The 27,876-nt window shown below is 45.5% G+C and overlaps 1 protein-coding gene across 3 annotated transcripts in view; it reads left to right on the top strand.

Moving 5' to 3' along the window:
* ARHGEF7 (Rho guanine nucleotide exchange factor 7) overlaps nucleotides 1-27,876 on the top strand; it is a 105,768-nt gene that overhangs the window by 19,821 nt on the left and 58,071 nt on the right. For 2 of the 3 annotated variants that reach the window (XM_066579756.1, XM_066579773.1), the window contains exons 3-8: nucleotides 8,236-8,320; nucleotides 12,449-12,579; nucleotides 14,036-14,237; nucleotides 17,351-17,439; nucleotides 26,250-26,344; nucleotides 27,413-27,508. In XM_066579756.1, the coding sequence (XP_066435853.1) occupies nucleotides 8,236-8,320; nucleotides 12,449-12,579; nucleotides 14,036-14,237; nucleotides 17,351-17,439; nucleotides 26,250-26,344; nucleotides 27,413-27,508 (698 nt within the window). Of the gene's footprint in view, nucleotides 1-7,706; nucleotides 7,753-8,235; nucleotides 8,321-12,448; nucleotides 12,580-14,035; nucleotides 14,238-17,350; nucleotides 17,440-26,249; nucleotides 26,345-27,412; nucleotides 27,509-27,876 lie in introns of those variants that run through there. The other variant, XM_066579764.1, reaches the window with a different exon arrangement.

Here is a 27,876-nt window from a genome sequence, read left to right as displayed (position 1 = left end):
CTGGAATCGGCACACGTGATGGGGCGGAGCTACGAGGAGCCGCTCTCTGGCACGAGCGGCCCCATTCAGAAGACAGAAGACCGGACTGCGCAAGCACGTCTAATCGGGCGATTAGACGCTGAAATTAGACGGCTCCATGGAGACGAGGACGCTAGCAACAGAACAGGTAAGTGAATAACTTCTGTATGGCTCATAATTAATGCACAATGTACATTACAAAGTGCATTAATATGGCCATACAGAAGTGTATACCCCCACTTGCTTTCGCGGGACAACCCCTTTAAGGTTGCAGCGCTGGGACAAATATATGCATACTGTGCTGCTAGGACCTTTGTGCCTTCACCCTATCGGGAGCTGGGGGTGTGAGAGGGGCGTTCCTGCTGTCAAACACCTAGCTTCTAGTGGCGTCAAGATACAATAATACTGGAGTGATGATACCCCTCCCGACTAACATCACAGGCCTCTCATTAGCCAAGCCACGATCCTACTGCACACTGATGAGGGGCAAACATCCCAGCTGTCTGCGTATGGTTTCTGGCTTGGTTTTCAATTCCCAATTCCACAGACCTGTAAAATGCATTGATTTGAATGAATGCTACTATCCAATAGGTGGCGCTGCAGAGGTCTTGTTCCATCTTCCTTATTTGCGTATTGACCAACACTACACACAAAAGCTTATGCCAGTAGGAATGGATCAGACCTCTCTCCATACTATGATACATCATGCAACATAGTCCAATGACTAGAGATTTCATCAGTCTCCTGAATTATATCACGCACTTTCAGCTTTTGGTCCATTGAAGAATATTATTTTGATATATTATGAAACATTCAGATTATCTCTCTGTCTTGAACTGTGATCTGGGTTAGACCCCCTGTCCACGGGCATTGCGAAGAGCCGCGGCAGATCGCCGCTGCCCGGGAGCAGGAGCCGCACAGGAATCTCCGCCGGTCAGTCTAATCTGACAGCGGAGAATCGGGGCAACTCACAGCATGCTGCAAATTGCCCGCCGCGAGCGGAGAATCGCAGCGATTCTCCGCTTGTGGACATGGGGCTGGCGCTTTCCATAGCAATGCTATGGAAAGCTTCGGCCTGCGTGATTCACCGTCGATTTACTGTAGACAGGGGGCCTTGGACTTTTTCTTGTTTATTGCTTATGCAGTGTGCACACTGCGGCAAAAGTTACAGAACTTTATTCTGTATGTCAGTATGATTACGACTAGAGATGAGCGAACGTGCTCGGCCCCGCCCCTTTTTCGCCCGAATACCGCGATTTTCGAGTACTTCCGTACTCGGGCGGAAAAATTCGGGGGTCGCCGTGGCGGCGCGGGGGGTTGCAGCGGGGAGTGGGGGGGAGAGGGAGAGGGAGAGGGAGAGAGAGAGGCTCCCCCCTGTTCCCCGCTGTTACCCCCCACGCCGCCACGCCTCTCCCCGCCCCCCGGCGCACCCGAGTACTTTTCACCCGAGTACGGAAGTACTCGAAAATCGCGGTATTCGGGCGAAAAAGGGGCGGGGCCGAGCACGTTCGCTCATCTCTAATTACGACAATACCAAACGTTGTTTATTTTTGCTATGCTGCTTTAGAAATTATGTATTCTTTAAAAAATGTATCTTGGTAGGGCTGGTTGGGCACTAGCTTTTTTTTTTTTTTCTGCACAATAATCTGTGGTTTCAGTAAGCACCATTTTGGAGTACATGCAACTTTTTGATCACTTTTTATTATGTAGCTATTCCCCATCATATATGAGTTAACTAGTGTTACCTTGGCTGGTTATCTCTTTTTTGTCTGAAACTTCTGGCCTCCTTTCCTCCCCTCCTTCCTTGGATGGTCTGCCCAGCTCAGATTTACTTGGGGTTATGTGTTTGGTTTTTAGTTAGATTCTCAGTTTGTGCAATGCTGTTACACAATCCCTGCCACAGAAACTCCCTGAAGGGAAACACAGACACTCCTATCACAGTTACTGGTAATACACACAGCTCCTGTCACACAGTTATAATAGAGGAGATCAGAACTCATCCTCTTGACTATATGTATGTGTGTGTGTAGATAGATAGATAGATATAGAATTAGTTTGTAGCTTATTTAGGTGAATATGGAAGGTAATGGTTAAACTCTCTTGCCCACCCAAATAGGCAAAAATGTTATAGCCTCAGCTAATGCTGTGCTGATGCATCATGGCATAGATGTGGGATAAACCTAAAAATCTCAGCCTCACGATGGTGCCTGACAAGTATCAGACAGGGGGCTACACTGCAGGGAAGAGGCTGAAATACACAGAGACCTCCAGAGTTTGACAGGCTTTCCGGTGAGGGGGCAGGCACGGGGAAATTTTTTTTTTTTGCTGATAATACACGGCAAAATAGAACTTGCTGCGTTTGTCTTTTTAAGTGTGTATGACACAAATATTCACAAATGTGAAGAAATCGTTGTCCATCCATTGACTCCATTCACCGCCTATCACGTACTCGTAATACGTGGTGAAATTACATTCGTGTGGGCCTGGCCCTAAGATGACCTTCACACTGATTATAGTGATGTCTGCCATGTGGATCTGTGCAGTAGTTTTGCGGGAACTGGCATCTAATAAGTAGCAGCTCATGCATAGAGGACTACTTTAAAGTAGTCCTGGATGTGTATGAGCTGCAGGCTAGCTATACCCACTCCGTTCTCCAGCCACTGATTGACTGTTGTCTGCCTATTAATATGCAGAGAGAGAGCTGCCAATCAGTTGCTGGGTGATGGGGTGGATGTAGCTAGCCTGCAGCTCATGAATATCCAGAATTAGTACTGTGCAGATCTATACAGCAGACATATCAATATATTCAGTGCGACAGGCACTACCTTCTGGTCATCTAAGTGAGGACTGCAAAAAGTTCTTGACCGTTTCCCACAGGGGACTTGAACTTGCGGTCATGTATTTGCTTATACGATATACTGCAATATTTCAGTATTACATTATGAAGTATTTCTGCAGGTGTTCTGTTTAGATGAGCCACAGGCCACAGCAAGAATACATGGCAGCCCGGGGGGCTTCAAAGGCACTGGGCTGCAATGGCAACCAAACTGTACCTCTCAGTCTCATTTTGAGGGGGCTGTTCAGGACCCCCAAACTCTGATCAGGGCTTTTAAAGGACGCAGTTATCACCTATTTAGCACTTTATACTAAGTTATGGCTCTCAGAAATGAGGGAACGTGGAGTCCAGAGAGACAGCATTCATACTTGCAGAGCGCTCCGTGCCAGCACGGTGTTCCCGTGAAGGTGGCATACGACAGTAGTCTGGCTCTGTGTGTGCACGTCTCCAATTCATCTCTATGGCATATCCTTATGCAGAAAGAGTCAAGCTGCTGTCATGAGGAAACGCAGAGCTGCGATGTTGCGATATTTGGAAATCGCAGCATGTTCTATATTTCTGTGGGTTTTTTTTCCCTTTTAATCGCTCGTTTCCCTATGGAGCCTTTGTTGCAACTCCTATTGCCGTCTGTCGTGGGAGAAAATCGCGGGCAGCAGCGATGCATGATAGTTTTTCTTTGAGCGTCAGCGATGCTTTTTCTGACATCGCATTAGCCCATATGTGATTTTGCTGCGACTTTCTCGTAGCAATATCGTGAAGCTAGCCTTATATACTAGCCTACACTACTTTTTTTTAAAATACAGCCTGTAGAAGGAGTTGTTGTAACTGTGTATCAACTTTTGAAGCAAAACGTCTCAGGTAGATATGTAAACTTATTAGTAATTAGATGAACAGTATTGCTACCTGAGGCCCTAATAGTGGTTCCCCCTTTGTCATATACAAAGGCTCCCAGAGGCTCCTTGTGTGTGGTGACCTCTTCTTCCGCTTGTGTAGAGCTTGTTGGCCACTAGACGCCTCTACGATGCAATCAAAGGGGTTTCACCCAGTTAATAGAGTTTGGGAGGGGCGCATTATTGGACTGTGAGAAGCTGGATGGGCTACCTGGGCCGTTCTGACTGGACTGTTGAGTGTTGGAATTAGTGGATACATGAGGGCACGTACACCGGGCTCAGGACACCATCGACAGACCACCAGTAGAGAGGATTCTTAACGTCCAACAAGCTTGAGCAGCTTCAACTGTTTCATTGTCCGCCATCCAGAGAGAGAGGTGGCACCATCATTACACCGCTGTCTGTCTGGACCATTTTCAGGTGCATGCCAGAAGGACGTTTCGTCTCATAGCGCCCATTACATGTACTGCCTTTGACACCCATCCACTGTCACCTCTGTACCAGTTTAGTTTCATCACACATGATGCCACAGCAGACTGAGTGGAACCAGGTTGTTTTCAGAGACTAATCTAGCTTTAGTTTTGGCACGGATGACGGCCATGTTTGTGTCTGGAGATATAGGGGTGATCTCCTCAATCTTTGCTGTGGAGCGGCACATTGCCCCCACTGTGAAGCCATTGCATAGGACAGTTGGTCACCCCTAGTAGTGATGACAGCTCAGCGATATGTTCAGGATGTCGTGTAGCCACATGTGTTCCTCTCATGGCAGGGCTTCCAAGTGGCATTTTCCAGCAGGATAATGCTCGGCCGCACACACAAGGGGGTCACAGGAATGTCTCCACAACATTGCCAGACTTACATGGCTGCCCGGTCACCAGACTTATCACAAATAGAACATGTATGGGACCATCTGGAACGTCAGCTTCAACAGCCTACGAGTTTGCATGATCTAAAGCCTTAGTTACAGCAAATGTGGACTGATAAGCCACAAGATACCATACAGAACCTGTATGCCTCCATGCCTGTCTGGATACAAAATGTGATACGATCTAGAGGCGATACAACGGGGTACTAGCGCCTCCATGCCCACCCATATCACATCTTGTATACAAGCTGGAGACGGTACAACAGGGTACTAGAGCCTCCATGTCCGCCCGTATCACACCTTGCATCCAAGCTAGAGGCGGTACACTAGAGTACTAGAGCCTCCATGCCCATTTGTATCACATCTCGCATCCAAGCTAGAGGCGGTGTAACAACAGGATACTAGAGCCTGCATGCCTGCCCATATCACATCTTGTATCCAAGCTAGAGACGGTACAACATTTACTCCTATTCTGTGGATACAGGTCTGAGAAAAACAATCGCCCCATGGAATTGCCTAGATTCTTGCATTTTTCTACTGAAATGTGGTAAAACTATTGAAATCATAATTATAGAAAATCACAAACAATTGTACCATTCATTTCTTTTACGGAGTACATCCTCATAGTGCAGAGACAAAATGTAAGTGAGCCCTTGAATTCACAGGGGGCTGGCTTTTTGGATTGTTCCAGTAACTTATTTTAGTGTAAATTATACTAATTTTAAAAGTAAACCACTATAAATCTAACCTACCCCAACCACCCCTTAAAGGGGTTGTCCCGCGAAAGCAAGTGGGGTTATACACTTCTGTATGGCCATATTAATGCACTTTGTAATGTACATTGTGCATTAAATATGAGCCATACAGAAGTTATTCACTTACCTGCTCCGTTGCTGGCGTCCTCGTCTCCATGGTGCCGTCTAATTTCAGCGTCTAATCTCCCGATTCGACGCGCTTGCGCAGTCCGGTCTTCTCCCTTCTGAATGGGGCCGCTCGTGCTGGAGAGCTGCTCCTCGTAGCTCCGCCCCGTCACGTGTGCCGATTCCAGCCAATCAGGAGGCTGGAATCGGCAATGGAACGCACAGAGCCCACGGTGCACCATGGGAGAAGACCTGCGGGTCCACCGTGGGTGAAGATCCCGGCGGCCATCTTCGCAAGGTAAGTAAGAAGTCACCGGAGCGCGGGGATTCGGCTAAGTACTATCCGTTTTTTTTTTTTTAACCCCTGCATCGGGTTTGTCTCGCGCCGAACGGGGGGGCTATTGAAAAAAAAAAAAATCCGTTTAGGCGTGGGACAACCCCTTTAAGGCCTCATGTCCACGGGGAAAATCAGGCCCGCTACAGATTCTCCATGGAGAATCCGCAGCGGGTCCCTCCTGCCCTGCGGACATGAGGGCTGAAAATAAGAATAAACTCACCTGCTGCCGACCGTGCAGGTCTTCCCTTCTTCGTGGCCGGATATTCTTTCTTCGGCCCGGCGAATGTGCTGGGCACGCCGGCGCCGGGCACATCCACCGGGCCGAAGGAAGGAAGATCTGCATCGCCCGGAGCAGGTGAGTTTAATTCTGGCGCGGGTCTTCTGCGGATCCGGACGGCTTCCATAGGTTTCAATGGAAGCCTGCGGGAGACCCGCACCTAAATGGAGCATGTCCATTTTTTTTCATGCTCCAGAAATTTTTTAATTCACTTTTATTGACCATCTGCGGGTATTTATCTACCCGCGGGTGGTCAATGCATCCCTATGGAGTGCGGATCTGCGTGCGGGTGATCCGCTGAAGATTTTAATTCTTCTTTTCCCCGTGGACATGAGGCCTTAAAAAAAAAAAAAAAAGTCAGTGAAAAAATACATAAACAAATGGGCCCTATATGTCAACGTGACAAAAAAAAAACGCAACAGAAATCATCTGGTCCTTTTTAGTAGCAGAAAACTCTGGTCCTTAAGGGGTTAATTTGAAACACCTTTCTCCATTTAGCTCTTGGAGAAGACATTAACAGAAGTTCAGTTAATTTTTCACCCTGCACTGTGGAAGTTGACTCAATGTGCCCGATAAGACATAAAGGGCATATGATGAAGTTAGTTACATTGTTATCGGAGTCACCATGATGGACTAATCCAATCAGACCACGCTTTACTAGTAACTGATTCTGAAGGGTTCATATGTAGAGATGAGCGAGCGTACTCGGAAAAGCACTACTCGCTTTATCCGAGTATTGCTGTGCTCGTCCCTGAAGATTCGGGTGCCGCTGCGGCTGACAGGTGAGTCGCAGGGGAGAGCGGGCGGGGAGGAACGGAGGTGAGATCTTTCTCTCCCCTGCGACTCACCTGTCAGCCGCAGCTCCCCGCTCCGTGCCGGCACCCGAATCTTCAGGGACGAGCACAGCGATACTCGGATAAAGCAAATTACTCGAGCGAGTAGTGCTTTTCCGAGTACGCTCGCTCATCTCTATTCATATGTCTTCTTGCAACTGTACAGGAGTAGCCTGTAGATGACGTTTGTTTGAGCATAGCCTTGGCACCGCACTCATTGGCTCCTTTCCATCAGTTTTCAGTTGTTTCCTGATGGCCTTAACAGCATATACACGTCTGACGATGGCAACTGACCCATCATAACGAGCAAAGTTCAAATTCTTATAGTTGTTGCAGGACTTCAGTTGACGGTGACCCAAAATTAGTCGAGCCCTGGCCTAAACCCACATACGCATTGATGAGTCTTTCTGTAGTGGATAGACCTGCTAGAAAGGGTAAGCGCTGCAAAATCCCTAAAATCAATGTGTCGATCGTTACAGCTGCAGTTGTGTGACTTCTGAAGTCATCGACTACTTCCCGAACCCGATGATATAACGCAGACCTGATGATGGTTTCCTTTATCGCTGGAGGAAATGAGGGCAGTGTTTAGGAAGCTACGTCGCCCGAATCTATATACTAATGTTCCCTATTGGTGTGCTGCTTTTTCCATAAGCTGGAGAGGCCCACTCCTACAGAGCAGGGGTGCGCTGTATCCTCCAATCATATGTCCACCTAACTAATCTATATGTGTCCATGGAACAGGAAGCCTAGAAAAAGGCTGGAATATCCTGTTGTTCATTTTCCTGCTGGACAGTATTTGGTGAACATCGTCTTGTTAAAGATCTTTCACAATGAAGGTTTGGTGACATTTCTGCACATATTTAGGTTTTCTTGTAGCAGCTTTCTGTATGATTTTTGTGCCTTTTTGATATGTAGTTCCTTATTTTGTATTTACACCAATGGACCCAATTTTTGACGTTTTTAGTAAAATGCTACAATATAAAAAACTTCTCTGAAGAATGTCACCACTTTCAATCAGATTTCAGTTCTTGTTACTTTATTACATTAGTACCCTTTTGAAACTTTTTATTTTTTTTTTTATTTTTTTTTTTTCTGTGTCTGTTTTAATAAATCCCCATCCTCGGTACATTTTGTAAGTTGATTTATGGTGTTCTGCACCACCTTATATTATACGCCAAGAGTCGTTGCTGTAAACTAGTTTCTTTGAAAGTTAGCTGCTGCTGTTTAATGGGATAAGTTGACTGTTTTGACCCGAGTGTAATGAATCTATTATGTGACATGGAGACATAACCATTGTGAAATGTGTTTTTGTTTTTCAGACATTTGAGGCCAATGACCTGTATCAGGGGCAGAACTTCAACAAGGTGTTGAATTCGTTAGTCCTTCTGAATAAAGTCACCGCAGGTAGGAGTGTGTTGCTATAGCTCGGAGTTTCTGCCATGTTTTTAGGTCTATCCATAATTACTCAAGGGATTTATGTTTGTAGCGCTAAAAACAATTGTTTTTGAAATTCAAAACTGCTTTCTGTTACAATACTCTGGTCGGGATTCACAACCTTTCTTGGTGTTGGATAGTGGAGGGGCGCATGCCTTTTTGAGACAGCTTTTCTGTGGGGTTGCTGTAGTTAGAATTCTGCTGCCTGATATTAATGGTCTAGCCTTAGGATATCGGAATCGTAAGTCCTAGATGGCGACCAGAAAGGTCCCCAATGTGACCAAGAATTTTCAAATGGCGACAAGAATTTACGGTATGCTCTTGTCACCATTTGTGCCTAGCTCCACTGCCATGCTGCAACTTTTAAGATATAAAGTTCAATTTAATGTTAGACTTCTTTACCCAGAAAGATTCCTGATGTGACTTTTTGGAGTAGTAAAGAATAGGCAGCAGTGTCCACTGCTGTTTTAAGTCCATAATCTTTTTGTTTTTTTTATTTATATTCCCCCAAGGGGAACCTGATCGTCGCACTCGGCATAGAAGTTCTCTGTGCAGAGCGGGGCTCAGGGCTAGCTTCATGCCTCCCTCCCTCTCATCAGTGTTATCTGCATACAGAACAAAAAAATGTTTGGTACAGTGTTGGTCAGTGGAGCAAAGTGTGATTGTTCTCGGCAAGAGAAACCAAGTAATCTTGTAGATATGATACCTTTTTAATGGCTAACAAAACCTGTGAGGTCCGAAAGCTAGCAATAACATCATGTATTTTTGTTAGCCGTTAAAAGGTATCGTATCTACAAGATTACTTGGTTTCTCTTACTGAGAACAATCGAACCCTGTGCATAGATGGGCATCATGATAAATTGCTGCAGTTCTGGAGGTGGAAGCGGGGCCAGCATTCTACTAGATGGGTGTCTCTGAAGTGGCCACTCACTGTAGATCCGAATATTACCTGATGCGTAAGGTGAATGTACACTACAAAAAGGGTGTGAACAAAATGTTCACACCATTCTTGTCTGTCATCAGTTGACTGTTTAATCTTGCATTGAAATAAGTGGGGTTAGAGGATTTTGGGAGCTGACCACCTCTCTTCCTCCACCTTATAAATAAGTAGTGGATGGCAGTAAGGCCAGCTTCACACAGGCGAGAAAATCGTTTGAGATTTGCGAGACGCACAAATATGAACCCCATTATTTTGAATTGGATCATATACATGAGCAATGTCTTCCTGCATTGCACCACGATGCAGGAAACAAATTGCGGCATGTCCTATCTTTGGGCGTGCTCTCGCATCGCAGCGCCCACTGTTGTCAATGCGGCTGGCGGCAGTGCCGCACTACGTGCTAGATGCACACGATGTGAGGTCTCCCATTAAAAGCAATGGGAGAAACTTCACAATCTGCGGCGACTGATTTCTACACCCCCGAAGTGATGTGAGGCTGTTTTAACACAAAAACGTCTCGTATCCACCGGCAATTCATATGGTGGGGAGCGATATGGGGCCGTGATGCACAGCTCCATATCGCGCTCGCCTGTGTGAAGTTGGCCTTGGTAAATAGACGACGTAGCCAACTTCTTATACTCTTACAGAAATGTGCTTTTGGAATTTGACATTTGGCATCTTAAACACTATGCCAATAACTTAATGGGTTATTCCCATTTGTCCGGTAAGTACGGAAACAGCTGAGCGCTTTAGGGCGGTGCGGTTGGCAGGGTTCTCATTAAAGTCAGAGTGCTACGGAAAAAGTGTAGCACAGCAAAATGGGGAGTTACAGAAAAAGGTATATCGCGTTGGGCTACGCCATTTGCCATCTCATTCACTTCAATAATAGCTATTCTAGCAGGGCTGCGCTGAGGCGCTCGGCTGTTCCTGATAGGTGGTCAGAAATGGAGAGCTGGGTGAAAAGCTGAGATGAGAACACCCCTTTAAGTATGGGACTCTAAAGTGCAAAGTACTGCAGGCTATGTATGTTGTGGCTTACCGAATCTGCGTACACACATAATATTGTGCTTATAAAGGATTTGCGTGTAGGGGTGTCGTGCATTGTAAGTAGAATGGAGCCTGTCTAGTGCTTCTCCATTAGGGAAGTGCTTTAATTCTGCCTTGTCTCACTGCTGTACGGTCCCTATGTTTGTCCCCAGTTGTATACACACGGGCGTCCTCCTTTGTCGTCTCCCAGCTGCTTCCTCTCTAAGCAGCAGGCAGTGAACAATGTGTATGCGAGTCAGGGCAGTGGTGGGAACGGACATCCTGTTCATCTCTTCTTCCTGAGAAGTGACCAGCAGCAGCCCAGCACTGCTAATCTTACTGGATTCAGCCAGTCCCATGGAAAAAAAAGGCTCTGCTAATCTTGATTGTCAGTTCAACCACCCAAAATGGGTCTGTGATATATATTTATTTAGCGTAAGGGCGCAATAAATGCATTAAACATCACTAACAAAATTCAAGTTAATGCATTGGGGTAGCATTGTGTGTGTGTTAGCTACACAGCCTGTTGGACCGAGCCAAGTGATTGCAAAAAATATCGATGGATCAACTTCCATTAGTTCAGACTAGGATGATGCTGTCAGATGCTCTCTCTGGAACTGCAGCGTGTAATAACTGTGGGCTTGTACAGCTTTTAGATGGAAACCCCTTGTTCCTCACAAGCCATGGAAAATCAGTATTTCCATTTAAACAGTTTGTGTGTTAAAGAAAAAAAAATAAAGTTTTGTTACTTTCTAACAAGCTATGCGGCTCTAATCCCTCCCAGGATTCTTAGGCCTCCCTTACGCAGACGTTTTTGTACAGCGTTTAGTGCTGCTTTTTCAGCCCAGCGCTAAACGCTGTACAATGCTCCCATTCATTTCAATGTGGCTGCTCACACAGGGCTGAAACGCAGCATCTTCAACGCTGCGCTCTAACAGCGATTCTATTCTATTTTTGGCCGTTTTCAGCCCTGCATCGCCCATTGAAATGAATGGGCAGCGATGTTGGCGCTGCTGAAAACGCAGCACAACTTGTTGCGCTTTTGGCAGCGCTAAACGCACTAGCTACACTGCTAAAAAAAAAATCAATGCTCTCCTTGCAGGTGATGTTGCTGTCCCCGGCGGCGCTCTCGGGACTAGTCAGCTGGCAGGGGAACTTTCGCTGGTAACAAAGATTCTAAATCCCCACCTACAGGGAGAGATTGCTCTGATTGGCTGAGCGTCGTTGAATGACAGCCCACTTAGCCAATCAGTCAGCACTGGATGCGTTCAATCACATTGAATGGCTGTGATTGGATGCATCCAGTGCTGGCTCTGATAGGCTAAGTGCCGCTGACTGACAGCGGAGCAATCGTCCGGCTTTACAAAGTTGCTTATGTTGCAGTTCATGTAAACATTAAAGGAGTTGTGCTAAGGTTCACAGCCCCTCACAGAATGCCAGGCTTATAACGAGGAGCTGCTCTTGGCAAAGTGGCAATCAACTAGATTTTGCCCAGTGACTGTAGAATTATGGGGTGGCAGAAGGTTTGCCAAAATAGGTACCACTCTTGCTGGTCTGGGTCATAGAAGAGGTCCCATTATTCTATTCAAAGCCCCGTCACCAGAAAGAAGCTGAGACGTCAGAGCAGAGGATACTGCAGCTTGCCGCCGTGGACCAGGTGAGTATTGACTTTTTTTTAATGCAGGTTAGCTAGGGCTTATTTTCGGGGCAGGGCTTATATTTCAAGCCTTCCCCAAAAACCGGGGTAGGTCTTCGTATCGGGGAAACACGGTACTTAGGAATTCTCACGTCAGGTTGTGTTTTCAAGGAGCTTAATAAATACTATAGACAGGAATTTGTAAGTCATTTCTTGAAATGGAGTGATGGAAGAAGATTGTCACCCTTGTGTGATAGAGCCCGACCCCATGTGTGAGCAGGTCCGGGTCAGGGCAGAGTTTAGGTGCTGGGTATAAAGAATATCCCCTATGACAAATTCTATTAGCTATTAGTCTAATAAACCTTTCAGGCCTCCTTAATTGGGCACAAAACTCAGAATTCTGATGGATTTTCTTTACTGTGATATAAAAATATATATTCTGTCTATAACTGACTCTTCCTATCAGAATGTAACTTTGTGAATTTCTTATCTCTAGATATTGGCTTGGGGAGCGACTCTGTGTGTGTTCGCCCGTCTTCACACCGGATTAAGTCCTTCGATTCCCTTGGGTCCCAGTCTGTACTTAGCCGTTCAACAAAATTATTGCAGGGTCAATATCGAAGCCTGGTGAGTGGTCCTATCCCGTAAAACCGCGGGATTCTGCCGGACGCTCTGCAAATTCTGCTCTTTCTTTAACGTTTTCCAATGTGCACCGCTAAATATTAACGCTAACCTTGGCTATGATGTACAATATGTCCTCATGCAATCGCTTTCTTAGTTTTCTAGACCTTCTTTCTGTAAATAATGCTTTACTTAACTTTGTTTATCTTGGCAGCGTACATATTTTTGGAGACTGGGCACAGGGAATTAATTTCAAATGAGCTTGTGTCCTCAGAGGTTCATTAACTTTCAGGCGTTACCTTTGTAGTTTTCAACAGATGTTTGTAAAATGTCTGCATCTTACATGGTCTTCCCACAATGAATAAATGCACTGCAAAATTGTTTCTGGGCTAACTTTATAAGAGGCGAGACATAACCCTATAGAGGTCTAATGGTAGCTTTCCTAGAAACTGATGTAACCACTGTAAGAGCATTTCTCCCCATAGTGGATATTAAAGGGCCACTACAGTGAAAACCCATTCTTCCGTCACAGGACTACCTGATTGGATGTCTATAGATATTACAGTCACTTCCATGTGATGCAGCCTCCTGTCTGATGCTTATCCTACATCCTGAGTTTTTTTTCCTTGCAGCATCTCTTCTATGGTATGCTATCTTTCTCATGATACATCCACACAGAATTACATGACCATCTCTGCCTGCAGAGAGGACAGTGTGATTTAGCACTACTCTGTATATTCCCTTAAATAAGCCAGACCTTTAAATATACATACAGGAGTATGAACTGTGATAGAAGTTTCCTCCCCCGCAGAGCCTGTGTAGTAGAATCCATCAGTCCATCACACAGGTATTATGTCGACTAAAAAACTGACTCCTTGAGAGAACATGAAGCCAAGTAACTCTTAGCTTGTCAGAATCTGAGCCCATGACCTTCCTGGGGGAGAGGGAAATTTCAGGCAGAAAAGTAATACCAGCTGACTTGTGCATAATGGGAGACTAGTTACAGAATGAATTGGGGAAAAGAATTCACCGAGGTGGCCCTTTAATGTAAAGTGCATAGTCCCCTTTTGGACACCAATTAGGGCTCTGTTCACATCTGCATTGGGACATCCTTTCAACGGCAGCCAAAATGTCCTGCCAGATCTATCACACTGGTGCCATTTAGACCCCTCTGACTTATAATGGGGTCTGTTGGGTATTACTGAGGTGTCCTTTGTCATGACCACTTTTTTCCCCCCGTCAAATACGATGGAACCTGTAATGTAGACTCCGAACGGAGTGTCTGATACAGATCGGAGCTTAACAGGAAATTTGTAGTAGTAAATACAGTACATTGCATTGCAGATCCAGGGTTACAACCTTGTGTGGTGCTGGTGGTAGTTGAGAGCTTTTTAGTGGTAGAGTGGATATTTGGTGAAAATAGCCTTTCTTTAAATCAATTACTCTCTCCTTTTTATTTTAGGACATGACCGATAATAGCAATCATCACATGGTGGTGAGGGCGAAGTTTAATTTCCAACAAACCAATGAAGATGAATTGTCTTTCTGTAAGGGTGATATAATCCATGTTACACGGCTGGAAGAAGGCGGTTGGTGGGAGGGAACACATAGTGGAAGGACAGGATGGTTCCCAAGCAACTACGTCCGAGAAATCAAGTCTTCGGGTATGCATCTTGTGTTCCCCTCCTATAGCTTCAGTTTTAAGTCAACCTAGATCTATAAACAGGAACTAGGTGAATGCTTTAGAAAGGTGCACTGCCTCAAAGTGTCAATAAAATGTGATATGCATAGACCTGTATAAAAACGTCTTCTGACTTGTTAGAGTTCAGCTATCACATAGCACTTCATGTCAAGCTGTGTTCCACCATATCAGATGACAAATATTCTGCTCGTGGGACAGAAGAACTTGGTGACAGTCCTTGTTTCCTGTCACCGGTCTGTGATAACGAGTACAAGATGTTCTGGTGGTCTGAAGTCTCTGAAGGTCTTCGTCTGTATGTACACCCTTCTCTAGTCGCAGGGTCTGTCACGCTAAATATCTGGTATGACAGATGGGGAAGTGACAGGTTGGAGGAGTAGAATCATGGGAGCGGAAGCTGCACTCGTTACCAATGATAACATAGTACGTTAGGCTGAAGGGAGGCAATGTCCATCTACTTCAAACTGTTTCCACCCCTTCTTGTTGATCCAGAGGAAGGCAAAAAAAAAACTGAGGCAGAAGCCAATTTACCCCATTTGGGGGAACAAATTATTTTCCAACTCCATGATGGCAGTCAGAATAATCCCTCGATTAACGTTTGAAAGTTCCTACCTGACCCCAAGACCCGGATTAACCACTCCGCTGGATATTTAATGTCTGTATCCCATAATGGTGGCAGATGCTAATCTCGCCAGCATGTTTCCCTGGAACGAATACCGCTTGTTGGCCTTCATTTTGATCGCCAAAAGTTTCATTCGCCACTTTAAGGGCTTATTAAGACGTGCGTTGTCCCTCTCTGCAGGGGTAGGAGGGGGAACGAGCTAGGAGCAGTGCACGGAGCTCCCTTGCCACTCTTTGCAATGGGAGGGGACGGGGTAGAACTTAGCTCCGCCCTGTCCCATTGCAAACAGTGGCGAGGAGCAGAGAGGGGACGGAGGCTGAGTACACTGCTCCTAGCTCATTCCGCCTCTTCCCCCTGCAGAGAGGGACAGCGTATATCGTTCGGGCGGGAAAACCCAGCCAGTATACGCACGTCTGAATAAGCCTTAACCCTTTCCAGTCCAATGTCGGGCCTGCCCCGACATCATCATTTTCCTCCACAGCTCCGATGTCGGGGGAGGCCCGACACTGCAGTGCAGTAGTGGATCTGCACCCGATCGTCAGGCACATCGGGTGCAGATGCACTCCTTTACTGGTCGTCATCGAGGACCCCCGAGGAGAAGGCAGAAAGGGTTTTTAACCCTTTCTGCCCACTGCTTTACACATTACATAGCGCTCAATTAGCGCTATGCAATGCATAGATTCCGGCCGGCGATTATGTGACCCCCGGCGGTCACATGAACGCCGAGCTGGGAGCCTGCACCGTGCAAGGACCTGCTTACCTGACCGGCGTCTTGTGCATTCTCCTTCTGTCTCCCGACCCGGCGATCATGTGACCGCCAGGTGTCACCTGACCCCAGCGGTCACATGATCGCCGAGCCGGGAGGCAGAAGGAGAATGCACAAGACGCCGGTCAGGTAAGCAGGTCCCTCCCTGCACCCTCCTGAACTCTGTCAGATCAGGAGGGTGCAGGGAAAATGTATTTTTTCTCACCCATTCTCCCAGCTCCAATTTATTTGGAGCTGGGGAGAATGGGTGAGAAAAAATAAATGGATTGGAAAGGGTTAAGTGTGTGATTTAAAAAGGAAATGGAATGGTTGTTTTCGGTCTTGGGCATTCTTGATATTCTCTGCTAATTAGAAGCATGTGAACTTCCAAAGTGTGTTGGGGTAGCTGCTCCCTGTTTTAGATACATTGCTGCACACAATTAAATTGGCCACACACAGCGACTTTGTAGCACAATTTGCGTGCAACTCCCAGTTTCACTACCTTTTTTTTTTTTTTCTTAGAGGTCCAATTTGGCTGCTTAAAAAAAAGAAAAAAAAAACCTTAGAAATGTTGAAAGTTGCAGTAGAACGCTTCTTAGACGGAGCTATATACTGACAGTTATGGTCAGATGGTGAGTCAGGTCTGACAAAGCCGTATTCGCATGCGCCACTGTGCGATCCATGGAACAGTCTGCTTCCTGCGGCAAAACTGCTAGAAGCAGGACAATCCCTCTATAGCAGTGTTTCTCAACTCCAGTCCTCAGGGACCCCCAACAGGTCATGTTTTCAGGCTATCCTATAGTAAGAACAACTGTGGCAATGTGTGAGGCACTGACAATAATTACATCACCTGTGCAACACTGAGGAAATCCTGAAAACATGACCTGTTGGGGGGCCCTGAGGACTGGAGTTGGGGAACACTGGTCTACACCAAATGAAAACCTTACAATGTGTGCTCTCAAGATTCATCTGCTCATGGGTGGGTAGGATATCGATCTGTCTATCGAACCTGCCTTCCAGGTTCCAAGCAGTGGGTGCTATGATTACGAGGGGCAATTTACCTTTTTTCAGACACTCGCTGACCTGCCTGCCTGTCTGTCCCCATTTTTAACCCCTTAAGGACCAAGCACAGCTTGGTCCTGGGCTTTAATCTCGCCTGATGGGCTTTAATCCTGCGCCGTATTTCAGCTATGCTCTTGCAATCAAGCAGGAGCAGGTCAGGGTCACAGCTGAGAACCCGGAGGAGAAGGGAGAAGTGTTTAACTCCTATAGATGCTCCAGCTAAAGTGGAGATGTATGTAATACAATTATTATAATAAATAGAAAAAGCCATGTAAATGACCCCCTTAAGTCTTATGACATCATGGTGGATGTAGATGGTAAAAAAAAGTTACAGGAATTATTTACATAATTTAAAGGAAAAAAGTGTGTGTGTGTGGCTTTTTACCCACAAAATGAAAAAACAGGGAAAAGTCAGTGAAAAAGATATCGAAGAACAGTCCTGTACATCACGGAAAAAAACGTAGCAAAAATAATTTTGGTAGCTGAAGCAAAAAAAAAAATAGGACAGTAAAACCACCACATGGGTAAAATCCCTAACAGGTTCCTGTACTTTTTAGGTACAAAAAGAGCCTGGTCCTCAGGGGGTTAAGGTGTACCAACTTTGTATTTTCAACAATATGATGATTTTTCTCTTTTTTCCATTCTTCAGAAAAGCCAGTATCTCCCAAGTCTACATCACTGAAAAGCCCTCCCAAAGGGTTTGAGACTTCTGCAATCAATAAGAGCTACTACAATGTGGTGAGTGGGATCTCGTTAGATGCGTTACACGGGCCGACTTAGTGTTCAGGTCTCCCATCCAACAGGAACCTAGACTATTATCGTGCAGTGTAAATGCGCGCCCGACTGAATGACGAACGGGAATTTAGTTTTTCTTCATTGTCCAGTTTCTGCATGCAGAAAACTGAAGGCTGTATCGGCCCCATTGTATTGTGGATGGTTCCCCAGCTAGGTCCGCCCCCATTCACTGAGTGATGTGCGTTCCTGCGTTTACAACCCCACAGGAAGGATCATTGCTGGAACAAGCTGTGGTACATCTGCGGCCGACGGGTCATATTGTGTAAAAGGGCCTTTGCTGGTGATGAGTGGCACCTGGAGCCAGGGCGCTAGCTGCACATTACATTTTAGGATTTCAGATTACCCTTTACTGCATAGCAAGTGTAAGTTTAAAAAAAAATGTTTGCTATTAATGAAGGCCACAGCAGTAAGACTACATGCGCACAAGCATGAATCGCGTGCGCAAAACTCTGGAGTTATACTCATAGGATATGCTGCAATTTTATTTTTTCCACCTTGCAGCATCACTATTTTTATTTATTTATTGCAGTCCTCGGGACACATCGCCCATTGTTTTCAATGGGACAGTCAAACACATTGCATAACGTGCGATGTGCATTCTTGTGAAAACCAAGGGAAACCATTGCCGATGCTCTGACACACGTGAAACCAGCACTGGAGGATCGTAATTTCACTAAAGTGATGCAAGGAGTTTTCTGCATGAAAACTAGTTTCACACGGACGAGGGCGATGTCAGGCTGTGAATCACGACTCCATATCGCACTTTCCACCCTGTGATAGCCCCATAGGTGCGAGTTGTGAAAACAGCCTTGCATCTATACGGCAAATACTTTCATCCCCGCCGCGGCTGCCACAGCGACAGCTGAGCATCGCAACGTTCTCCCATTGATTTCAGTGGGACCGGCACAGCTCCTGCCTGCCCCTTTGAAATCAATGAGCGATGTTGCAAAAAGAACATACTGCAATGATTTTTTTTCCTCTACTCTGCTTCATTTGGTGCTATGTAGTACTACAACCCTCCTGAAGTCCGTGGGTGAACAAGGAAGAAGCAGATCACACATTCACATGATGGCCGCTTGTACTGTTGAGAACAAACTGGCAGTCTGCTGTGGTTTGCATTGGGTAAAGTAGATCAGAAATCCAATTTAATAATTAATCTACATCGTATCAGAATTTCTTACGGCCACACGGTCATTAGGACAATGCTGCCCTCTTGTGGATGGAAATATTTGGAGTTCAGGAAATATTGATACTCTTTGCACCATAAAACAGGTTTATCTCCTATCTGCATCTATGTATTAAAAGTCAGATACTTGTATTGATGTAGGATTCGGGCATGCTGCTGTAGAAGAGCATTCCTACACAAACCTTATGCTTTAATCCTATGGGGATTCTTTGTGGTTGTGCTATGTGAATTGTTGACACTGTGAATGAGACCCTAACACATCTGCATGTCTGGGACACGGGTTTACGAATTAATGTCCATCTGCTGTATATCATGTGAAAAGGGGTCAACCTAAATGTTATAGTTGCACAGCGGATTGATCTTCTATAAGCTGGGATGCACCTTGTAAAATCGCTAATGTTCTCATAGGGCCGCGCGATACAATTTCCCATTTCTGTTCTAAGCCGCACAGCTTTGGAATCTCCATGTAAACTGTCCCAACACATCATAAGCCCATATCTCATACTGTACTGTGCAGACATTTGTCTGAACAGGCTGTTTTACCTAGAATGGTAGGGTTGGAAGGGACCTCCAGGGTCATCGGGTCCAATCCCCTGCTCAGTGCAGGATTCACTAAATCATCCCAGACAGATATCTGTCCAGCCTTTGTTTGTTTGAACACTTCCATTGACGGAGAACTCACCACCTCCCGTGGTAACCTGTTCCACTCATTCATCACCCTCACTGTCAGAAAGTTTTTTTTCTAATATCTAATTTGTACTCGCTCTCACATTGCGTGATTTTTATCGCCCATGTAAAACCACCCTAAGGCCGGTTTCACATGGGTGACAAACTCGACAGATTTTTTTTTTTCAGGCGATGCACTAGGAAACGCATGATTGTGAAAACCATGCTTTTCAATGGTCTCCTTCACATTAGCGACGTTTTCACTGATGCTATGTTGTGAGAAAAAAAAAAATTCAATGAATTGTCGAGCGCTGCCTGTGATTGGCTGAGCGCTGTGACCAATCTCAGGCAGCACTCAGCTGTCATTCAATGAATGGCTGAGCGCTGCCTGTGATTGGCTGAGTGCTCAGCCAGTCGGACACAGCCCTTTAGCAGGCGGGGAGTTTAAGGCCTCATGTCCACGGGGAAAATCAGGCCCGCTACAGATTCTACATGGAGAATCCGTAGCGGGTCCCTCCTGCCCCGCGGACATGAGCGCTGAAAATAAGAATAAACTCATCTGCTGCGGGCCGTGCACGTCTTCCCTTCTTCGCGGCCGTATCTTCTTTCTTCGTTCGGCGGATGTGCTCTGCATGCCGGCTGAGTGCCACGCGTATGCGCCGGACACATCCGCCGGCCCAAAGAAAGAAGATTCTGCTGCGAAGGAAGGAAGATCTGCATCACCCGGAGCAGGTGAGTTTAATTCAGGCGCAGGTCTCCTGCGGATCCGGACGGCTTCCATAGGCTTCAATAGAAACCTGTGGGAGCCGTCCCCGCGGGAGACCTGCACGAAAATGGAGCATGTCCATTTTTTTTTTCATGCTCCAGAATTTTTTTAAATTCACTTTTATTGGCCATCCGCGGGTATTTATCTACCCGCGGGTGGTCAATGCATCCCTATGGGGTGCGGATCCACGTGCGGGTGATCCGCTGAGGATTTTAGTTGTTCTTCTGCCTGTGGACATGAGGCCTAAATCCCCGCCTGCTGAAAGAGCTTCAGAGCAGTGTAGGGGATCAAGCTGCTAGACGCGCCTGAGCCAATGGCATCGGCGGAGAGGTGAGTATATATATTTTTTAATTTTTTTACACATGCTAGAGATTTTTCAGGGAGGGGCTTATATTTAAAGCCCTTCCCAGAAAAATCGCTGCAGGGGTATCGGCAGCCCATTGCTTTCAATTGGGCCTCTGGCCGCAGCGGTGGCCTCATTGAAAGCAATGGGAGCGGACCTTCATTCACATGTGTTTTGGCACGTACATGGACGCACGGTTTTGTGTGCACCTATGTAAGCACATAAACGCTCGTCTGAATGAGGCTTATGAGTATCAGTTTGTGAATGAATGAATGTCCATTCCATTTGATTGCTATATGCTGGTAAGCACAGCTGACTGGCTGTGGAGGTCCACAACTGTAGATGTCTCCTTGTACTGTAAGAGGAAAAACCTCTCTTGGATGCAGACCTATGAAAGAACCGGTTTTTTTTTGCTGACGGTTCTCCATAAGACTGCTGCGAGTCGTCTCCAGGATCCCTCCTCCCCTTGGCACACTGGGATGTCTCCTGGCTATGTCGTCTTCACCATTCATAGCTTCCTTGGCATGGATTGTCTATCCTGAGCTGCAACAGCAAGACTCTGTTTTAGCGCTAGTCAATTCCTCCAAAGCATCGGTGGGATGGGGAGGCTAATGAGAACTCGCTCATGGGGTCTTCACTGAGCATACACAATACTTGCAGCCCATGCAAGGGGATATGGCTGAACAGAGGTGCAAGAGAGGTGACGTGTTTTATTTGTGGGGTTTACTGTATAACATGATGCTTTGCTTGTTGTATTAGCTTTATATTTCATGTTTGCTTTATGGTTTTCATCTCCTTGATCCTTTTGCTGCTATAACATATGTGAAAGGTTGATGACTTCATCTTCTGGACAAGATGTTTTCTTCAGAAATTCATTTGCTATTAATTTCTAGTTGAATGTTTGTTTGTGTTCTTGGAACAAAATTAGATTATTTTACCATCCGTTGTATACTTTGTGTCACTCCTTTTTTCTTTGCACTGCCCCTTCCCCTAAACTTTTGTCCTAATTGCCCATATCAACTTGGGTATATCCTGCTTTGTAGCATTTGAATACACGGGTATGGTAGAATGAAGCCAATTTACTGTGAAGGTCAACAATGAGGTCCTGGGCAGTGAATGAAGCTGCAAGATATAACAGAAATGCCCTTATTCCTCTCTCTGTAGTTTAAAATGAATGGGAGCATTGAAGGCGATTGAACAGGCTATAATGTAGTCTCAGAATGAAACATCAAGGCTCTGTCCGCGCTGTCCAGTGAGAGCCATGCACAATGAATACTGAAAGCCTCGGTGTGCAGACTTGCTGAGATACGCCTGAGATCCGTGTTTTTTATTCGTCACTTCTGTCATCGGACTCTACTTTCAAGGCTGCCTTACTAAATGCATAGAAATGGTCATTGTATAAATGTGCATTTATTTACCTAATCGTGTCCATGCTGGATAATTGGTATCCTTTTATGAAAATGAATCTGGCACTACTCCTTCAGATACGGTTCTCAGATAGGATCCCACTCCTTCATCAACATACAGTAGTTTGATGCATAACAGAATTTAATGGCAGGCCATAGTCCTATTTGTGACATTTTGCTCTATGGTCTGTCTTATGAAGGAATGCAGCCATCTGCCGCTGTATAACTATATATTGGCTGCGTTGTCTTCGTGCGACTAATATAGCTTTCATCAAACAATCTGCCAATAAAGGATGATGATCCCTTTCAGTTTCATCCCATCGCTTCTAGTCTTTCCTTGTACAAATGAGAATTGGGCTGATCCCTCTGCACTGTGACAGCCCTTCAGATATTTGTAGACCACTATTAAGTCTCCCCTCAGCCTTTTTAGCGTGCAAAAAAAAAAGAAACATTCCCAGATCCTTTAACCGTTCCTCATAGGACATGATTTGCAGACCGCTCACCATCTTGGTAACTCTTCTCTGAACTTGCTCCAGTTTGTCGTTTTTTAAGTTTTTAAATTGAAGTCTGACCAAGGAAGAGTAAAGGGAGGTAATTACCCCACGTGATCAAGACTCTATGCTTCTCCTAATACAGGGGTGTCAAACTCATTTTTATCAAGGGCCACATCAGGCTTATGGTGACCTTCAAAGGGCCGATTGTAAGACAATACAGTAAGGGCTCGTTCACACAAGCGTATTTGTGTACATAATATGCAGTGACTAGAAGCCATTGATTTCAATGAGTTCATTCACATGATGTATATTTTCACACAGCATGACCTATTTTGTTGTGTACTACGCACCCCGATAGGCCATTGAAGTGAATGAGCCGGGCAAATACGTGGTGAATGTGCAGGAAACCTGTGTCTTCACTGCATATTTGCGTACCCTTTCAGTGGGCCCATCTGCGTTCTTTTTTGCGTGCTCAAATATGCAGGCATAAGCGATTTTCGATTGCGCAAATACGCAGCGCATTTGAGCGACCGAAATATGATTACGCATGTGCGAACGAGCCCTAATAGTGACTCCTATAGTGGTTGCAGTAGAAATAGCGACCCCCCCCCCCCTTAGTGGCCGCAGTAGAAATGGCGCGCCCCCCCCCCCCCCCCATAGCAATAAGTTTCCTCAACCCATATACTTGCCCCCTCCTTGCTGTCAGCGCTGCTCCCCCTCTGCGCACGCTGATCCCCGGGTGCACACCGACATCATGCATGTTAACTTTTTTCACACTTCTGCCCTATTCAGCAATTCCAGCGACCTGATTGGGTTTTTTGTGAATCAGCCAACCCAAACAACCAATCAGGTTGCTGGAATTGCTGAATAGGGCAGAAGTGTTGTGGAAAAAGTTAATGCGCCTGGCACGCTTCCTCCCTGAGTCCTCTCCTGCAGAAGTGAGGAGCATGGGACTCGGGAGGAGGATCCCAGCTGCACACTGACGTCAGAGTGTGCGCCGGGATCAGCGCTAACGGTGATTACCAGCAGGGAGCTGCGGCACCCCAGCTGGTAATCGCTTCAGTGGTGAGCGGCCGCCAGCACGCCGCGGGCCACGTAAAATGAGGCAGCGGGCCGAATTCGTCCTGCGGGCCTTGTGTTTGACACGTGTCTTTAATACATCCCAGAATTGTGTTTGTCCTTTTTGCTGCTGCATCACACTGTTGACTCATGTTCAGTCTGTGATCTATTAGTATACCCAAGTCTTTCACATGTGCTGCTTAGCCCTATTTCTCACATTCTGTATGTGCTTTTTTATTTTGATAGATGTAGGACTTTGCATTGCTCCTTGTTAAATACAATTCTGTTAGTCACTGCCCACTGTGCAAGCTTGTCCAGATCTTTTAAATCCTCTTTCTCTAGGTCATGGAATTTTGCAGAAATGATGCAAACCGTTCATCAAAGAAACCAATATAGCAAATAGAATCTGTAGGCTACGTTAGACCCCATTGTGGCTCCTTGCACTTGGCTAAAGAAAGTAGCCTGAAATAAATCTATAATGTCCAATAAATCTGTATATAGATGTATAATATTTGTGTAGCATATCGCCAACTGTCTGTAAGACCTTACAGTGGTTAATGGGTGTGCTCATCAAAAGATTATACATAGAAATGGCAGCTACCTGTTTTTAACGCTCGTATTAAATCGAAGTAGGAACCAGTGTCCAGCAAAAAGGGGTCGTCTCCTTGACCAATGGAAACCAAACCTTCTCTAAAAAGATGGCAAGAGGCGGCAGCAGGGAATTGATAGAAGTGACCCATTTTCTATTCTATTAGAGAAGTGACTTTCCCATCTTTGATAACACAGCATCAACGTTCTGACACCTACAAAATCTGTATCCGGTTTATAAATGGCCAGTCAGATATTCCCAGAGTGGTCGGTACGCCCAAAGGCAGCATGCAGCACGATATCTGAGGTCTTCAGCAGTCTGTTGGGTTGATCTTGATGGAGTTGTATCTTTTCTTTGTTCTGTGCAGCCAGATAATTTCACCAAATAATCAAAACTAAACGCAGGGGGTCGATGATATATGTGATGGATAGCAGATTTTGGGTTGTGGTTAAGCAAAATTAGATTCTTCACATCGGAGAACAATCATGTCTATGGAAGGATTTCATGCTCAATTGAAGAAAAATGTATGTGAATGGCCTTGGTGGCAAGTCCAGGGAGCGTCTCCCCACCCATACGAATGGGAAGAGATCTGTTAGTGTAGCTCATAGGGGCTGGTAGAAGGCGCAGCATTTCAGAATTAAACCTACCTCCCTGTAATGTGGGCGCTGGTCTGGATTTTATGTTTGTGGTTCCAGTAACATGAAGCTAGTGGCAGGTTCCCTTTTTAATTCACAAGTTTTATATGCAGGGTTTAACATTGGCATGAGTTTTCTCATGTCACTAGCCTAATCAATTTTTTTTTTTTTTTTTTTAATTTCATGTTTTATCTTTTCGGTAAATACATTTTGAACGGCCTTCTATAAAACAGAGTAAATTATGGTCACATACAGGGGTGTAACTTTAGGGGATGCGGTTGTACCTGGGCCTTGGAGCATTAGAGGGGCCCATAAAAGTCTCTCCTCTCCATATAGGGAGCCCAGTACTATGAATAAAGCATTATATTTGGGGGGCCCTGTGACAGATTTTGCTTTGGGGCCCCGAAGCTTCAAGTTGAGCATGGTTTGGGTATTGGTATGGGTACAGAAGGAGGGCCCCCAGTGAACTTTTGCACCAGGGCCCCTGTGCATTTATTTATGCTCCTGGTCACATGCCTTCTAATGGCCATGTAACTTATCATTTGCTGGTTTGTGGGCATTACCAGTGATGCTCAGCATACAAATAATAGGGCTCAGTAAATTAATACTGTTTGTCACACTTTGGGGGTTTCCTCCTGTGTATTGCAGCCATTTTCATGCAGTGCAGCTGCCTGTCTGATGCTCACCGGGCACTATCTTGATGGTGAGATTTTTGCTTTCACATCAATCCCATGATACATCAGCACAACATTAGCTAAAGGCTATACCATTTCTGGCTGCTGAGCAGACAGTTGAATTATTACCTACTAGATTCACCTAAATAAGCTACAGACCATAATTATACAGTCAGGGGGATGAGCTGTGATCTCCTCTCCTATAAGGCCTCCTTCCCACGAGCGTGACGGGCTCCGCCGCGTAATATTCCGCAGTGAAGCCCGTCACGGCGCCCCCCAGAGACCCTATACTTACCAGCGGAAGATAGCGTGAAGACGCTTCCCCGCCCACCGCCGTCGCGTCATGTGACACGCCCACCGCGTCACATGACGCGGCCGGCCGTGTCACGTGACGCGCCGGCCGCGTCATATGACGCGCGGCGGTAGGCGGGGAAGCGTTTTTTCACGCTATCTTCCGCTGGTTGCAGCGGGAGATAGCGTGAACGGACGGCTTCCATTGACTGCAATGGAAGCCGTCAGCGCGTACACCCGCAGCAAATAGAACATGCTGCGGGTGAGGACGGGAGATTTCACGGTGCGAAATTCCGCGGTGGAATTACGCATCATGTGCATTGTGCTATTAGGTTCAATAGAACCTAATAGCAGGGTGCAACGCAGCGGATTTTTGCCGCGGATTTACGCGGCGTAAATCCGTTCGTGGGAAGGAGGCCTAACTGTGTGACAGGAGCTCTTTGATCAGCAGTAACTGTGATAGAAGTTTGTGTGCGTGTTTGTATACTCTAATTTTATACAAAAATCCACATATTTGGTGTGAGATGGATATTACAGATGTGCATATATGAAAATGGATTAATAAGCAGAATTTTGCATAATAAAACCTTGTGAGTATTGGCACACAGTCATTATTAAAAATATCCTTTTTTTTTATATTGCAGGTGCTACAAAATATTTTAGAAACTGAGAATGAATATTTCAAAGAGATCCAGAATTTATTAACCAATTACCTTCGTCATTTACAAGCAAGCGAAAAGTAAGGTTACACTTATGCCATGTCATTTTTTTTGTTTTTTTTTAATGCCTTTTGTTCAACTATGTAAGTGTTTTTAAATGAGGTTGTGCCATTGGGACAATCCGTATCTGTATGCCCAGTTATGGATTATGAATGTCATAGAGAGGGTTGGCTTGTTGGGAACTCCTCATCTTGGAGCCAGAAAGAAGCAGCCCTTGTTCTGAAAGACCTATGTGCCATGCACTTTGAAGGGAGCCTGTCAGCAGGTTCACGCTGCCTGAGCCATGGGCAACTTTACCCTGGAGCAGGTATGCCTATTGTATGTTCTGAAATGCCACAGCGGAAACTTACTTTTGAAGTTTGACTTGGGAACAGAGCTCTGAGTCATGGAGACGGGGAGAGGCTGGGGCAGTCCACGTTTGTGACTCCGCGCTCCGTTCTAGAGCCGGTTTTTCTCTGAAATGCCATGGTTTTTCAGAATAAAACCTATACTGGGGACAACTGGCATCGCTGTCCTGGATTCAGTCTGAACTTGGGGTGACGGCTTCCCTTTGTCTCTGAGACAGCAGCTGTGTATTTATTGCATTAAGTGCCTAGTTAACACTTGCTACATCTTACAATTGGCCTCCCTGAGGGGTTGGGACGGGGCATCTTGAGAGCTGCTTTCCTATAATTTTAATGTTAATGGCTTTATTTATTTATTTATTTATTTATTTATTTTAATTCTGGAAACGACCTAGTTATGTAAATATGTTAAAACAAAATCTCTTGGGCATCAATTTTATATTACACTAATTTTAAAGCACCTATATCCTAAATGGTGAACGGTAGGTAAGGGGGTCTGGTACCCCAAGAACTTTTAGTTACTCTTGGGCAAATGGTGAACGGTAAGTAAGGGGGTCTGGCACCCAAGAACTTCTAGTTACTCTTGGGCAAATGGTGAACAGTAGGTAAGGGGGTCTGGTACCCCAAGAACTTCTAGTTACTCTTGTCAGTCGCTGCTCAGGATGATACGCGATGGCTTTGATTTGTATCTGTGCTATATGCCAAGCGAACGTAACATTTCTCTATGTGCTTTTTAATTTTAAGGATGAGTCTCACCAGCATTTCTTATTTAATGGGAAACCTGGAAGAGATTTGTGCTTTTCAACAGCTGCTGGTTCAATCATTGGAGGATTGTACAAAGTAAGTGCTGAAACATCAAACCTTTTGTGACCCGTTGAAACTGTAAACCTCATCTTTTCCCAACAGATTTTCTTTCAAGTATTGCTATTTTAGCAACTTTCTAATAATTGTATTCATATAGCAACCTCAATGGTGCATGGAAAGCCACTTCTCTGTAGTACTGTGCTGTGTGTTATCAGTTGTCTCTCTATTGGGTATAAGCTGATACTACGGGGTGGGGTGAATTGGTTCACATTACTCAGGGTATTCCTAGTATCCCTAATAATACAGCATGTTTTACAGTAGTCTACAATCTGGCTACATGCTGCTGTATACATGGGTCTAGTGGAAAGAGAAACGTGGGGTCTTCAAATAATCTTGCTAACGCC

Source organism: Eleutherodactylus coqui, chromosome 1 (genome assembly GCF_035609145.1).
Source record: "Eleutherodactylus coqui strain aEleCoq1 chromosome 1, aEleCoq1.hap1, whole genome shotgun sequence".
Taxonomy (NCBI): Eukaryota; Metazoa; Chordata; class Amphibia; order Anura; family Eleutherodactylidae; genus Eleutherodactylus; species Eleutherodactylus coqui.
The sequence above is the reverse complement of the archived record's forward strand: the minus strand, read 5'-3'. Positions and strand labels throughout refer to the sequence as shown.